This window comes from Rosa rugosa, chromosome 4, assembly GCF_958449725.1.
Source record: "Rosa rugosa chromosome 4, drRosRugo1.1, whole genome shotgun sequence".
Classification (NCBI taxonomy): Eukaryota; Viridiplantae; Streptophyta; class Magnoliopsida; order Rosales; family Rosaceae; genus Rosa; species Rosa rugosa.
In genome coordinates this window covers 15665700-15681853 of record NC_084823.1, presented here as the reverse complement: position 1 = coordinate 15681853, position 16154 = coordinate 15665700, and the positions used below count along the sequence as shown (strand labels likewise).

Genomic DNA, 16154 nt, shown 5'->3' with positions numbered 1-16154 from the left:
AACTTATTCTAATACGAACCTACAAGACAACTTTACGGTTCTAAGTACTACCTCTTCGAATATCCATCATCTAAGAAGTATAGTATGCTTGGCTAATACACGTATAACACTTAAAACACAGTATAAGTCAAATACAAGTCCATATTAACCAAGTTGTTACTACAGGGAAGGTATTCACGTTCCTAAAACGACCTAGCGGCCTAAACAACTCCCAACACTCACGCATACCCAATGACTTAGCCAATACCGAAGAGCACACGATGGGGATCCGCTGCAGACGGGCCATCACTCGGAAAGTATTGACACATCACCAAATATGCACCTTACGCTCTGATACCAAACTGTCACGCCCCGAATTTTGAATAACAAATTCAAATCCGAAACATGAATTAAACAACTTAAACAAATAAACGTTCTGAATTTTTTTTTCAGAAACAACCTCGCCACTCACGCTCAAATTCAAAACTCGAAGACCTCGAGTTAATTATTACAACTCACTCGTACAAAGTAAATTGTAAAGCTCTAATGAGCATAACAAACCTCACAACTGAAAATCAGAGTATTACAAAGCAGCTACTCTACACGGTTCGATCACCTTCCTGAATTCTCCAGTCCTGTAGGATTATCCGCTACACCGTTTGAATAGTGTACCGGGATTGCAACAACACAAAACCCGGTAAGCTTTTGACAGCCAGTATGAGTAAAAGAAAGAATGGTTGATTTATTATAACACAGTACTTTTAACTCAAGTAACAACCAACAATTTCAACATCCACAAAGAAAACCACAATCTCGATAATCGATCACCAAAATCATTAACTCCAAATCATTTGAAATCACACACAAAGAAATCAAATGAATCACTCATCTCTACTCTTAACAAGATGTCTTTATCCCCACAATACGGAATAATATTTCTCAACTTTCTACAAGTCTCATCCATCACTGCACTTCCCAATTAAACTAATAAGAACATTAATCATGCATAGAAAATTAATTCAGGAAATAACCAACACGCATAAAATCAGAAGTCATAGTAATCCCTGCATATAATTTAGTTCAGGAGATTACATTAAAATCAAACAATAAAATGAAAACGAGAAATAAACGGGAAATCGAACCATAGAAATGATCAAGGAAATAAATAGAGATAATAAACAATATAACCGAAAAAGAAGAAAAGAGAAAAAGAATAGAAATTTAAACAAAAGAATTAACAAGGAAATTAATTAAAAACATCATCAACTCACACTAATAAATCCATCCAAAACTCAACACCTTTTACCAAAAGGATTCTTACAAGTCACATCGTGACAAAATCATAGGAAATGTTAACCTAACAAATCATTATGAAAATCCGGTCCAACCTGGACACGTTGGCAGACAGACTAGAGCTCTAACTGATCGAAATCACTAACCGGGCCAAAGGCGTAATTACGATATATTGCCTGAGGATGCAACCTGCAAACCCCGGATCTTTAGGCCAACCTGACCCTTAGATCAAAACATTTAAGCGAGTCGCACTGGACCCAAAATGTTAAAACAAATCAAACGGAGAAATCACAACCTGTGACTCTCAAATCCTCAGACCACCGGTCGTCAGATTAAAACATTTAAAATGGTCATACCGGACCTGAAAATATTTCCCAACCCAAAAGGAGAAATCACAACCTGCAACTCCCCAAATCCTCAAACACTTTTCAAAACAATAGAAATACCATTTCCCACGACATATTGTTTCCCGAAAAGTCATACCCAAAAACAATATATGAACTCACTCACAAATATTGTTTGCATCACAACAATTCTACCAATACATATATGTTTCCGACATATGTAAATATTCAATTCAATAATCCACATACCACAATGCCACACCATCCATATATATATATTCCACATAAATATATATATACGTAATTATCCGCTCAGGGATAATCACTAATACCAACAATAGTCCACACAATAAAATCGTGAAATTCATTTTTATAGTTTAAATACATTTTACTTACCTATGGACCGTAGTTGATCAAGCCCATATGATTTAAAACAAATATTTATTTCATAAATATTTTCACACAATTACGACAAAATAAAGTAATTAAATTTATTCGGTTCGTAATATGAACCACGTGAGGTTTACTCACCTCGATATTCCCGCTGCGTCTTCAATTCAACACAATACACACCGAAACCGCTCACCCAAGGGAGACCGTCAATCACCTAATCAAACATGACCTTAACTTAGCCAACAACTCAAAAACATACTCAAACAACAATCCAACGGTCGGATCGAAATTAAATGATGATCCAACGGTCGGATCCTCACGGATCGCCCTTAGGATCACCCTCCAAAAATCATCACGAAAATCCAACGGTCGGATCTTCCTGAATCGTCCTTACTAACATCTTCACAAATTTATACGAAAATCCGACGGACGAATTCTCACGAATCGCTTTCCGAATCACCATTTCTCAATTATACGAAGATCCAACGGTCGGATCTTTGCCCATGACCACACAAAGCCACTGGGACAGTCATAAGATCAACATATCAAAACTACAAGTCCATCTGACGGTTCTAATTTCACAGATCACAAATCTAACGATCGAAATCGATCGAAACTTAAAAATTCATAACTAAATCATACGATATCCGAAAATTGCGTATAATATATCGAAATGATCGTATTGAAATATAGAATCTAAAAATGCACAGAAACTATATTTTTGACCCCCGGAGGTGGCCGGAAAAGGGCCGCCGGAGTTAGTGGCAGAGCCGCCGCCGACCACCGCCAATGGTGTCGGGGCCGGGCTGCTCCTCTTTATCTCATCAAGCCTAACCACTTTCCTAACTAGCATGAAGTCTAAAAACGAAAGGAAGTGGTCGGAAATTACCTAGAACAGTTGAAGGTGGCCGGAAATTTTCCAGAAACCGGCGAAGAAATGCAGAAACCGGCGAGCCAAGATTTCGACGTAAAAACTTCAATTTCAAGCCTCGATTCCTTCTAGAGAGTTGTTAAGAACATCAAGGCAAACCCACTGGTTCAAGAATCAATCAAAACGATGCACTACAACTCGAGATATCACGATCGAAAGGTTTTGATTTTCGATCAAAAACCGGTCGAGCTCCGACGAACGTGAAAATGGTCGATTCAGGTCTGGTTCTTCTTGGTGCTTGTTCAGAAAGTTGATGCGAATCATATGAGCCAAGAATCAAGAGTATTGGTGGCTTGTAGCTCAAGATATTGAGATTGATTCGAAATCGGCTCAAACGGAGCCAGGTCCTCCGCCGTCACTACAGTCCATGTTGCGGCGCAAGGATGCCACCGGCGGCTGCGCAAGGTCTAGGCGAAGCTACTGGAGGTGGTCCGACGTCTTGAGGTGGCCTGAGGAGAGAGAGGTCGACAGGTGAATGGTTGCTCTGTTTTTCTTGCTGGGTTCGGCTGATAGAGAGAGTGAGAGTGTGAGTGGGAGAGAGAGAGTGTCGGCAATGTCGATCAACACAAACAATTAACCCAGCATAATCATTAAAGTTAAAGTAATCGAATCATGAAAGTAAAGCACACTGTTTGCTTTGATTAAAGAAACAACCGGGTATTACACGCACTATCTACGGGACTCGAACCCAGACTCAAACTCCGGCTGCCGCTCCAGCGTTACTCTCGTTTCGCTCTGACTCGGAAGCACACGCCGCAACTCTCCTGAAATCGTCTATTCAACTCCGACGAGAAGAGAGAGCGTGCAGATCGGAGAGGGATGAGAGAGAGAGAGAGAGAGAGAGAGAGAGAGAGAGAGAGAGAGAGAGAGAGAGAGAGAGAGAGAGAGAGAGAGAGAGAGAGAGAGAGAGAGAGATAGAGAGAGAGTCTGAGACGAGTTGAGAGAAAGAGAGAGAGAAATCGGTGAGGGGGGAGGAGAGAGAGAATAAATCGAAGAGGGGAGGGAGGGGGAGAGAGAGAGAGAGTCTGAGAGAGAGATGAGTGTAATTTATTAATGGATTAAATTATGTTTAGTCCTTGTATTATGACCATTTTTTCGTTTCAATCCCTGACATTCTCAATTAATCTGAAAAGTCCCTAACGTCAGAATTTCCGTCTGATTGGTCCCTCCCGCGTCAAATTAGGAGTTGGCCTTAGGTGAAATGTCCAATATACCCCTCTGTTATTTCTTTTTCCTTTTTAATTTTTTTTTCTCCTTTTTTTTTTCTTTTTCCTTTTTAATTTCTTTTTTGCTTTTTTATTTTTTATTTTTCATTTTTCCTTTTTAATTTCTTCTTTTTCCTTTTTTTTTTTTTTTTTTTTTTAATGACCATCGTATCCTGCTGCATCGGTAGCGCCACGTCGGCGAACCAATCCAGATCGACCCGAAACCCCAATTCTTGTTCTCCACGCCGGCGGCCCTCTTTTTTTTTTCTTTTTTCTTTTTCCTTTTTCCTTTTTAATTTCTTTTTTCCTTTTCCTTTTTTATTTTTCTTTTTTCCTTTTTCTTTTCTTTTTTCTTTTTTCTTTTTCCTTTTTCCTTTTTAATGACCATCGTATCCTGCTGCATCAGTAGCGCCACGTCGGCGAACCAATCCAGATCGACCCGAAACCCCAATTATTGTTCTCCACGCCGGCTGCCATTTTTCTTTTCCATCACTATTCTTCTTCTTCACTTCTGGTTTTGGTCAACTTGGCCATCAAAAACCATCATTTCAACCAGACCCAAAATCCAAATCACCATTTTGAGCAAGACCCAAAAACCTCAGGGTCTGAAAAAATGGTAGTTTTCAGTGAAAAGTTTCCAATTTGAGGCTTGATGTGGAGAGAGAAAGTGAGATTTGAGTGGGAGAGAGAGAAGTAGGCTGTGAAAACAAGAGGAGAGTGGTTTAGCGGCGAATTTCCGAGTTGATTGGGATCTGCTTGTGTTTGGGAGATGGCGTCGGCGACGATGGAGGCGAGGGCGGATCCTAACAGAGGGAGATGGCTTCAAAGAAGGTGAAGAAGTGATCGATCAGCTCATAGCCTCTTGCTTTTGCTCGATGTCCATCTCTGCACCGCCAAGCTAGGTCCAGTTTGGTTTCAATTTGGGGAGAGAAACATATGAATTGTGGAGTTTGATCGGAATGGGATTGGTGGGTTGAGGAAGGAGAAAGTAGGCAAAACGAAAAGAAAAAAAAAAGGAAAAAAAGAAATTAAAAAGGAACTAGAAAAAAAGAAGAAAAAGCAAAAAAAAAATTAAAAAGGAAAAAAACAAAAAAAAAGGAAAAAAAATTAAAAAGGAACAAGAAAAAAAGAAGAAAAAGAAAAAAGAAATTAAAAAGGAAAAAGAAAAAAAAAAGGAGAAAAAGAAATTAAAAAGGAAAAAGAAATAACAGAGGAGTATATTGGACATTTCACCTAAGACCAAATCCTAATTTGACGCGAGAGGGATCAATCAGACGAAAATTTTGACGTTAGGGACTTTTCAGATTAATTGAGAATGTCAGGGACTGAAACGAAAAAATGGTCATAGTACAGGGACTAAACATAATTTAATCCTTTATTAATTAAAATGAGGGCAATACTATCAATGAATGTTAGATTGGGTAAATGGGAGTAAAAAACTCTTAGGGGGGTGTATTGTATTTGGATTTGTGCAGACTTTTTTTAAATGACAGACTTTTTGAAAAGTCCACAGACTCTTTAAAAAGTTGATAGACTGTTATGGATTTCTTAAAACCATTGATTTTAGCAACAGACTTTTATTGATTCATGAAAATCTATATACTTTATTATGAATGACTTCTACAGATTTCCTAAGATGTACAAAATATTAAAAAAAAACAAAAACAAAAAAAATTAAAACAAATGCAGCTCAAACACAAAACAAAATAATAACTTGTTGTCTCTTCAATGCTCCAGTATATTCTAATAGAAATTGACTCAAATAAATGATTGTTAGTCTGTCTAGCGAGTTTGTTCTTATTCCTAATCACCCAACAACATAAATATACAATATAGATCACTTGATGTTTATAGTTAATTATTCTCATCAATTTTGTTTTCGCCGATTAACATATATTGTAGCAATATTGGTCAATGTCTTGATCTATAATCAATCAATTGAAATTTAATTGTTCAACCTTTTTTTGAACCATAATATAAATTAAAATTAATGAGAATAATTAATTAATAAGATAAAATTTAGTATGGTTCAAGGTCTTAGGGTTAGACCACAATATTTGAGTTTTAGGGTTTCATAAATCATTTTTATTGCTATTAGGGTTCAAAGTACCTGTTCACGTTAGTGACCGAGGGGTCTCTAGTTAGCTTTAGAGAGAGAGAGAGAGAGAGAGAGAGAGTGACACAAGCGAAGTATAGTGGTTCACCTCCCGCCTTAGCGGGAGACTACGTCCACTTGAATGTTGTACTAGTGTGTGTCGAGCCTTGCGGCCTAACAAGATTACAAGAGATGTAATGGAGTGCATGGTGTTTAAGTGGGAGGAGAGTTCCTTTTATAAGTGAAGGAGTGCTCTTCCTTTACATGGTTTTCGATGTGGGACAAGCAAACAACTATTCTAGTATAGAAATGCCTAGTTGCGGAGGCAACTTGGCAAGGCTGGAAAGGTGGTTTCCCGGGGGCGGATTTGCGATTTCCGGATACCGTAGCGTAATTTGAACATAGGGCTACAAGATGCAAGTAGCGGTTGGGCCTCACCATGGCTTGTGGGTGTCCCAAAGAGGGTGTTAATTATACTTGGTGATGTAGCAAACTAGTCTTGCTAGTAGAGGTATCTACAGTACCACAATTGAACAAAACAAAAAACAAAAATCACATTCAACAACTACAATGAACATGTTGGGTATCAAAAAAGGTTGATATCCCAAAAGGGGAAATTCTACAATATGTTAACGTATGACATGCATACAATTGCCTTAAAGTTGTAAAGTGAGTCATCAAAATAGTAATATTAGTCCTCAAAGTAGTAACATGAGTCCTTAAAGTGGTAAATTTTCTTAGTTACCACATGAGTTCTCAAGTGATAAAATGAGTCCTTAAAGTGGTAAAATGAGTTCTCAAAGTAATAAAAAAAGTTGATGTATGAGAAACATTAACATACCATAGCCTTACCCTCATAAAAGATTAGAGAAAAGACAAAAAATTAACAAAGAAAGATGATGAAGGACAAACTTCTTCGTGCGTGGAGAGAAGAACTTTGATAGACCTTTTTTTTTTTTTTTTTTTGAAGAGGAAACTTTGATAGACTTTTTGAAATCTTTGGTCTGGAGGCTGGAAAATTATTGGAGTTTGGTATGTATAGTTAACACTACAAAGTCCATGATTATCCATGATTTTCTAATTCCATAAGTATGAATGATATTTTGAATACCTCTGTACTTTTATTCATTTTTAAAAGTTCTAATTGAATACCCCTAGATTTTGGTGGAATTCATGAAGTCTTTAAAAATCCTAATTGAATACCTCAAGACTTTCATGGACTATTAAAAGTCTATATTGAATACACCCAGACTTTTAAATTCCATAGATTTCTTTAAAAGTTCCACTAATTCCATATACAATACACCCCCCTTAGTGGATTAAGTGGACAATTTTTACTCAAAAATTGTGTAAATGGTCATTATCCCTTAATTCTATCATCTACTATTGTAAAGAAAAATAACATCGCATACTTTTAAACTAAATTTTATCTACCACCGTAGAGAAATAACGTCACATATCAAATCCAACATTTCACCCAAAGTTCCCCATTTGCCAAAGAAAACAAACAATTATATATATATATATATATATATTTATATTTTTTTTTGTTCCATATATATATTTATATTTTTAATCTTCACACAAGTGTTTTTTTTTTTCCATAGAAAATGAAGAAATTTTGATTAAAAAAAAAAGGAAACATTTTGATGAAATATAAATCGAACACAACGATAAAATTAGTAATTGATTCTTTCCTTCTGGTGCAGTAGCGAAAACAACTTCATTTCTACTCTCTCTCCAAGCTCTATCTCTCTCTCTCTCTCATTCCAACACCAAATGATCATTGAATTCTAGGGTTTTCAGATTTCCAAGCAATGAGCACCAGCACCGCCAACAACACCACCACCACCACCGCCGATACCACCACCCACCGAGATCTCGGCTTGTGGTTCCTCGACCAATCGCGCCTCGGCTCCGTTCCCAGCCCCACCGCCATGGACGAGGACGAGGACTCCCCCACCGAGCTCAACACCCACAACAGCTCCGGCGGCTTCATCGTCGTCTCCCCCGATAAGCTCTCCGCCAGGTACACCAACATCAACCTTCACGGCCACGACGTCGGCGTCGTTCAGGCCAACAAGCCCGCTCCGGTCAAGCGCCTCGTCTACTACTTCGAGATTTACGTCAAGGACGCCGGCGCCAAGGGCCAGATTTCCATTGGATTCACTACTGAGAATTTTAAGATGCGGAGGCAGCCCGGGTCAGACCTCTGCTCTCATAAATTGTTAACCACTTGTTAATTTTGTTCTTGAATAACCGAATAGGAATAGAAATTGGAAGTTGAAATTTGTGTTTTACTGTGGAGTATTCACCTTGTTAGCTTGGGAACTATCAGTTTTGGTTACTTTTGATCATGTTAAGTAGTGGGAGGGTTAATGTGAGTAGGGTTTAGTAGCCAAATTAACTGATCAGTTTCGGAATTTGATTGTCTGAACTGTACTGTTATTAGTAAGTATCATAGTAGGGAGAAAGCTAAGATGAGAATTCAATTGCGTATTGTTGGTCAGATTTGAAACCTGTTATGTTTGAATGCAAGTGCGTGTATTTTATTTTGCTATCTGGGCGACTCTTTTGAGTTCTTTTCTTTTGTGGGGCAGATGGGAGGTAAATAGTTGTGGCTATCATGGGGATGATGGATTTCTTTACCGTGGACAAGGAAAGGGCGAGGCTTTTGGCCCAACCTACACATCTGATGATAGAGTTGGAGGTGGCATCAATTATGCATCACAGGAGTTCTTTTTCACGTAAGACTGTAGTCTCTACTCTGTTTCGTGTGTTTGTTCTTAAGAATTGAATTGGTGCATGTTGGGACCTCTTGATTTTGGATGCATGAAAATTCACTTGATTCTTACATACTTTGCACTTCATGTTTGTCTCAGTAAAAATGGAACTGTAGTGGGAACTGTGCCCAAGGACATGAAGGGTCCCTTATATCCTACCATTGCTGTACACAGCCAAAATGAGGAGTATGTGATATCTTCCTTGAATTATTAAGCTGCTGTTCATCTATTTTGACTGGGCTATTGTTTGTGCTTTTAACTCTCAGCTTTAGATAATAAAAATTTTGGTTTCATGCTATCAGCCATGTGTTTGATTTTTATCTTGCAGGGTGCAAGTCAACTTTGGGCAACAACCTTTTGCTTTTGATCTTAAGGCAAGATATACCTATCCTTCCTTTTCTTTTATTTTAATAACCATGATACATTTATTCTGTGTTGTCTGTCTGTTCACATTGTGATCCCATCCACAGGGGTTATGTACTTGCATTTCTATTCAATTATGTGTAATGTTTAGAGTAATGATGATCATTGGTATTGTTGCTGTTGCTGTTACATGTCTTTTTTTTTTTTTTGTGTGAAAAGATCTTTTGCTTATTATCTGCGTGTGGTAGCTGTCATCATAGTGTATGATACTGTTAGCGTTTGATTCTTTATGGAATAGGGTGCTAGGAAAGGCTCTGTTTCTCAGGTTTGGAATGAACAATAAGCATGGGTTGCCTTTCCCAGAGGTTTCAACACTCAAAGACTGATGCTTTTGTTCAACTCTCAATCAACCGTCTTCAAAAACGAACATGCCACTTTTGTCCCGATCTACAAGTAAATAAAGCAACTTTTGAGTCCTATTCATGGACAAAGCAAACAAGTGGAATAAGAAAGAGAACAGTTTGTTGATATGAATTTCCAACATTTCTAAACCCTTTAAAGGAAATTGCTGCACTACGCATACCCCTAAGGTTTTCATTCCACGGAATGGGTTTAGGATTTTCAAAAGCCAGTTCTGTGACTGAGATAAATAAGAGCCTGAAGGTTGTACCAATGTAAACTGGCTGTAAACTTCATCCTCTCTTTAATTGTGCACCCCATTTTGAGATTTAAAAAAAAAAAAACTTAATTGTTTGTGTCAGTAAAGGGTCAACAATATTTTTTTGTCTAAACAGAAGTAATATGTAGACTCTGCATTGATTGTTGTTTCCTGTCATTCATTTTTGTAATGTATTATGCTTTTCATGTAGTTACATTTGCTAAATGTCATATCCAAACTCATTTCATAACATCTGATTAGGAATTTGAAGCACAAGAGAGGATGAAGCAGCAAATGATGATTGAAAAGATTTCGTTGCCAACTAATGTTAGTCATGGGTAAGTTGACATGAATTTATTCTCTCCTAGAAATTTAAAGCTTTTAGCTTTCTTATAGCTACAAGATTATCAAAGTATTTTACATTTCTATCTGATTTGGCTTACAAAAGTAGCTTTTATAGGCTCCACATTCATCTCTCTTAAGACTCATATAATACCAGGACTTGCTAAAGACTCATTAAATAACATGAGACCCATGGAGTACTGAAAGACATTGTACTCAAATAAATACTTCCAATAATACTAAAAATCAAGTCTTGGAATGACTCCTTGCTTGTTTAGTTATTATCTTTTTCTGACTTGGGCTCTTATTCTACCATGGAAACTTCTCTTTGGACCAAAAAGTTTTAGAGATGGGCCAATGGGTGGGGGCTCATTCTTGTGGTTCCAGAGACTTCTCTTTGGACCAAAAAAAATAAATAAATTGAATTCGGCTGTAATACTGCATCAGATTCATAGTGTTGGCATTCAACACTTTGAAATTAGTTGTTTGTGCGTTGGGTTGTGACAGTTCGGAGTTGGAGGTGTCATAGCGCTCTTTTCATAATTCCCACCCTTTGATGCCTTCCAAGATTAAAAAATTGAGGTCAGTTTCTTGAGACTAAATTGAAGAAAAACCCAGTATGGGCTCCCTCTGAGAGTAGAGTCTCACAGCAGAAATGCAAGACCTTGTTGAGAGCTTACGATGTATGGGCCTCTCCTGCCCGTGCCAATTGGTTTTGAGTTGAATGCTCAAATTCTTTCATGTTAGCTGAGTTGGCTGCCTGTGAAGTTAGGCCCAATGGCACTGAATATAATCTGTTGATGTAATTGGCTAAAGTTTCTCAATACGTGAGGGGACTTGTTGAGAGTAATGTCCTAAATCTCAAATTCTATCACCCTTCTATTGTTCGATTTTGATCATTTTTATTGACCTGAAACATATCTTGTTAAGTTTGGTTGCATCTGAATCTCTGCCCTCCCCAGTTTTGTATCTGGACCCCTTGAACTCCGCCTCATGGGTCATTGTACAGCTTTAAGTTAATTTCTAGTTTTACTGAGACTCCATAGATTTTTTGGGCACCGATTTAGTTAATGACCCACATCTTTTGTGGGGTTTCCCAATAATCCTTGGTGCCATGGCCATTTCTGAACTGCACGTAATAGGAACCACAGATGGTCAGTTTTTGGGTTGAAATCTATTCGTATCAATGTAGAAGTTTTACCTTGGAGTTGAAAATTCATAATTTTACTATAATTTATTTGTGAATCTTGTTTATCTCAATACTTTTATGCTTCAATTATTTAATTGATTTATTCTTTGTTAACCAGAATTGTGCGCTCCTACTTGTTACATTATGGCTATGAAGATACGCTCAATTCATTTGACATGGCTAGTAAAAGTACTGTTCCCCCTGTATATATAGCTCAAGAAAATGGCTTTGATGAGCAGGATATTGTGTATGCACTAAATCAAAGAAACACTCTTAGACAGGTATTGATACTTCACTGACAATCTTGTATCTATCGTGCAGTTGTTGACTAGTAATCTGCTTTCTTTTCATTCTCTCACCAAGCTTTGTTTAAGCTTCTCTGTATTCGCATGAAAATTCCAAATGTCTGGCTTGAGTTTTTGCATTTTGATTTCATCTATATTGAGTTATAACATGAGAAATCTCCCGTGGCTCATAGTATACAAGTCTCTATATTCCATTATAGGAATAGGGTAATGATCCTCTGGTATGGAGTTCTGTTTTGTTGTTACTACAGGCTGACAAAAACAATCTGTAGCGGTTATTAGTTGTAGATAATTAAGTATTTGCTACAACTATATAATCATGGAAATCATGAAACAGTAGACAAATTTATGAATTGGTAGAGATGCCTTTTGTCCTACACTCTCCAGTATGTTTTTTTTGGTGCTTACAAAAGTTCAGTCCTTGAAGATGCTGCATCATTACATGCATAAAAGCATATTGAGAAATGGTCAGGGCCTGAGGGGGTTTAGATTTTTTGTTTTCATTTGATAGTATATTAGCCCTATGATTTTCTAACAAATCTCTGCTGCTGGCTGACCAATTTTCTTTTATAATGAAGCTTGTCAGGAATGGAGAGATAGACTCTGCACTTGTTAAACTCCGTGAATGGTATCCCCAAATTGTTCAGGTAGACTGTCTCAGGTTTCAAAATGATTGTTTGTTTGTTTGTTTGTTTTTTTTTCTTCTTGTTTTCTTTTTTGTTATATCTTTCTAATTATATGTTTTTAAACAAGAATTTTGGGATCATGCTGTAACTTCTGTCTAGTGTGCGTGAAGAGACAGCTCAAATGCTTCCTAGTAGTCTTCAATTTTATTGCAAAGCCTAAATTCCTTTCTAAGCGCCCTTTATATGTCCATCCCCTATGTTATAATCATCATTATTCCTTTTATCCCCTGTTAAGTATGTTAAAGAGTGACATCCTTATCACAACTAGTTATGCATAATACGAAATAATTGGGTACATCAAGGGAGCCAATTTTAAGTATTCAAGCTTGTCTTTATGTTATCCTTTGTGTTTCTAGAAGATTATTTTTTTTTTCTTGAAAAACAAATAATGAAATTTGGGGGAGAAAGGTATAGTTGGGGATCTCTTCTTTAAAGGTGAGGATGCCACCAATTCGGCTGGGGATCTATGTCCTGGCCATATGTGCTTCAAGTTTCCAATTATCTTCTGTAGCCCCTTCATCTACTTAGTCAGTCACTTAATAAGCCTAGACTACTACAACCAGCTATTTTTCTCTTGGTGTTTTTGTCCACAATGTTGGTTGGCTGAGGTCCCCAGTTCGAATACCCCCTCCCCTGGAGATCAGAAGAAAGAAATGTCTTGTACTGGTTACCATTCTAGGAAAATGTTTACTTTCTACAAAAATTTTTCATTCACTTTAGCTGTTCACACACTAGGCTTATAAACTATGTAGAACTTGGTCATAAAAGCGATAACTAGAAGTTCTCCCCAAGTAGAATTTGAACCTACAACCAGTCAGTTAACAGCCGACCGCTATACCACTGAGCTACTTAGTACATTACAATTTTCAATTAGTAAGCTACTGAAAAATTGAGATATTCTTTATCATCTGGTGTTTTGGATTGAACCAACCTTTGTTTTGGAGGGGAAAGTCTGGAGAAGGTTGTGATTATGAATTCTGGTTATGGTTCACATGCTTTTCTGTCGCTATTTTCTGCTTTGCTTTCATGTTTATGCAACAAATTTCAAAATCTGCTTTGTGATATAATCTGCTTATGCAAGATTGGTTACCGATCAGGATCAATCTACATAAATGAAGGGCCCAGTTGGTGACCATTTGTTTATGTTTTTATTTTCATTTTACTACAAGATATAGAGAAATATGGGAGAAAAAGGAACAAAAACAAAATGGTTACGACTTACAACAGGCCATATGTATTCTATTTTATTGTTGCTTTGGATTTTACTATTTCCTTTGCACTATTCAACTTGGGATCAATGGGTACTTTATTAAGGTCATGACATCAGTTTTGGTATCTGCAGGATGATAAATCAGCTACTTGCTTTCTGCTTCACTGTCAGAAGTTTATTGAATTGGTTCGGGTACGTCTTTCCCCTATTTGTTTACTATTTTCTTCAATAGTGCTGAAAGTCATGGCAAGGACTTGGATTTTTCATTTTACATAAAATTGGGACAATGAACAAAAGTATTGCATACTTGTTACTATTCAATGTTGGAGCCTTAAATGGAAACTAGTAACTGATGATTATGAAAATGAACAGACTGGATGTTACTGCTTTCAAGTGTTACCCAAAGTGGCACAGTGCAAAATAGCAACTGCCACCTGGTTTATCCCCTTAGCTTTTACTGGCATGGAAGTTTTTGTTTAGTTGTAATAATAAAAAAAATTAAAAAAAGTTTATTTGAAGCTTTGGTCATACTGCATGAATATCAGTAGACACATATAGAGAGCTTGAGGTATTTAAACTTGTTGTAGGTTGGATCATTGGAGGAGGCAGTGAAATATGGAAGGATCGAATTGGCAAAGTTTTTTGGCTTGCCGGTGTTTGAGGAAATAGTTCAGGTAAGACAGAGCATACTTTAGACGTGAAATATTTAGTTTATTAGTGTCTTTGACTTTGGATGAAATGTGAGATACCAATGATTGAAATATGACTTTACGTGTGCATGGCTCCGAGAGTTCACAAGTATTTGGCTATTTGCTTACTATATCAATTTCAATTAGGCATGAAAAAACTGTTGAATGGAAAACACGTCAATGGTGACTCGTGGTCTGCTAGTGTTGTTCAGTTTGAGTTGCTACATCTTCTGGTGCTTTGCGGGCATCACACTTTAGATCCTTTCAGTTTTTCATTTTGAAGTTTAAAGCTTGTTGTGTATCGAATAAGGTTTCAGCTTGTAACATTACAACACAATGTTTCTGTAGGATTGTGTTGCTCTGCTGGCATATGTACGCCCACAGGAGTCCTCGGTTGGATATCTGCTTGAAGAGTCGCAACGTGAAGTTGTGGCAGACACAGTCAATGCAATGATCTTGTCGACGAATCCTAACCTGAAAGATTCAAATGGTTTCTTGCATTCTTATCTCGAGAGGTTACTTAGGCAGCTCACGGCTTGCAGTTTGGAGCGAAGGTCCTTGAGTGGGGATCAAGGTGAAGCATTCCATCTGCACAGGGTACTTAACAGTTGTAAGAAGGCTAGATTAGGTGCTAGCTAGTCTGTTCTGTACCTCTCTTCTTCTGTTCATATTCACAGTTGGCCATTATCTGAACTGGAACTCAACCAGACGGATTGACTGTAGTGTTCAGCATACTGTATAGCGGCGTCTCCCTTGATGTTCACTGATCTACAATGATACTTGTTTTCCTGTATAGAATGGGTTGTTTCTCTTCTGTAAGCTTGTAATCCTTCATCATAACCTCGAATAGAAAATTCAATTGAACCAGCATGTAGCAAATTAGCCATTCAAGAGATTGGGTTGTTTATCTTTCTGCAATTTTAAATCTGGTCGGTAGTTACAGTTAATAAATTTATCTTGGAAGCCATTTTGAATTAGCCAGCGTCTCTTTAAGACGGATTATGTTTTTTCAAGCCCCAAGTTTTTTTTTTTTTTAATATCAGATAAACAAATTAATTGCTACAACCGGTCTTTCGTGAGTTGAACTCACAACCTCGCATTTACGAAGGGAAGATTATGCCACTAGATTAATTGGTACTAGGCACTCACAAGGTAGTTTCAATATTATTTTTGAATAAGGATAAAATAATTTATATGTATTTATAAAATTATACTAAAAATTTTAAAATGAATGTTTTAAATTAACAAAACTTATGGAGTTTATATCGCTCTTAAAAACTAGTAGTTAAAAGTTAAAATGAAGAGTCATTTAAGAGTTTTTGATGTTGTTGCTAAAATAGATAAAAAAATTAAACTAGTTCTTAAAAATGATTAAAGTGCTAAGATAAAAAGTTTGTTAAAAATGCTAGGGCATAATTGAAATGTCACGAAGTAGATTCATAGAAAATACATAATTGGGATGTCAAAATACACAAAAACTTTTTTTTTTTTTTTTTAAATTTGTTTTAAAACAAAGATCAAAGGTTATCCACCAAAATAAATAGCTTGGATTTTCACTTAGAGTAAATCCAAGGAGTTTTTCTAATCTCGTAGAAAGGTAATTGGCAAAACATATACAATATTTGGTTATTCATTGTCACACTACTTTCATTCATTTATACTATTATTGAGAAAAGAAGCTTTGTTAGA

The 16154-nt window shown here is 36.9% G+C and overlaps 1 protein-coding gene across 1 annotated transcript; it reads left to right on the top strand.

Annotated features, from left to right (window-relative positions):
* Window positions 1-7920: 7920 nt before the first annotated feature.
* Window positions 7921-15383, top strand: LOC133743945 (ran-binding protein M homolog). The gene is made up of 10 exons (XM_062172032.1): window positions 7921-8443; window positions 8841-8987; window positions 9123-9209; window positions 9352-9397; window positions 10306-10382; window positions 11694-11856; window positions 12459-12527; window positions 13909-13968; window positions 14364-14450; window positions 14814-15383. The coding sequence occupies exons 1-10, from the start codon at window positions 8058-8060 to the stop codon at window positions 15102-15104; spliced, it is 1413 nt and encodes a 470-aa protein (XP_062028016.1). The 5' UTR covers window positions 7921-8057; the 3' UTR covers window positions 15105-15383.
* The last annotated feature ends 771 nt before the right edge of the window (window positions 15384-16154 follow it).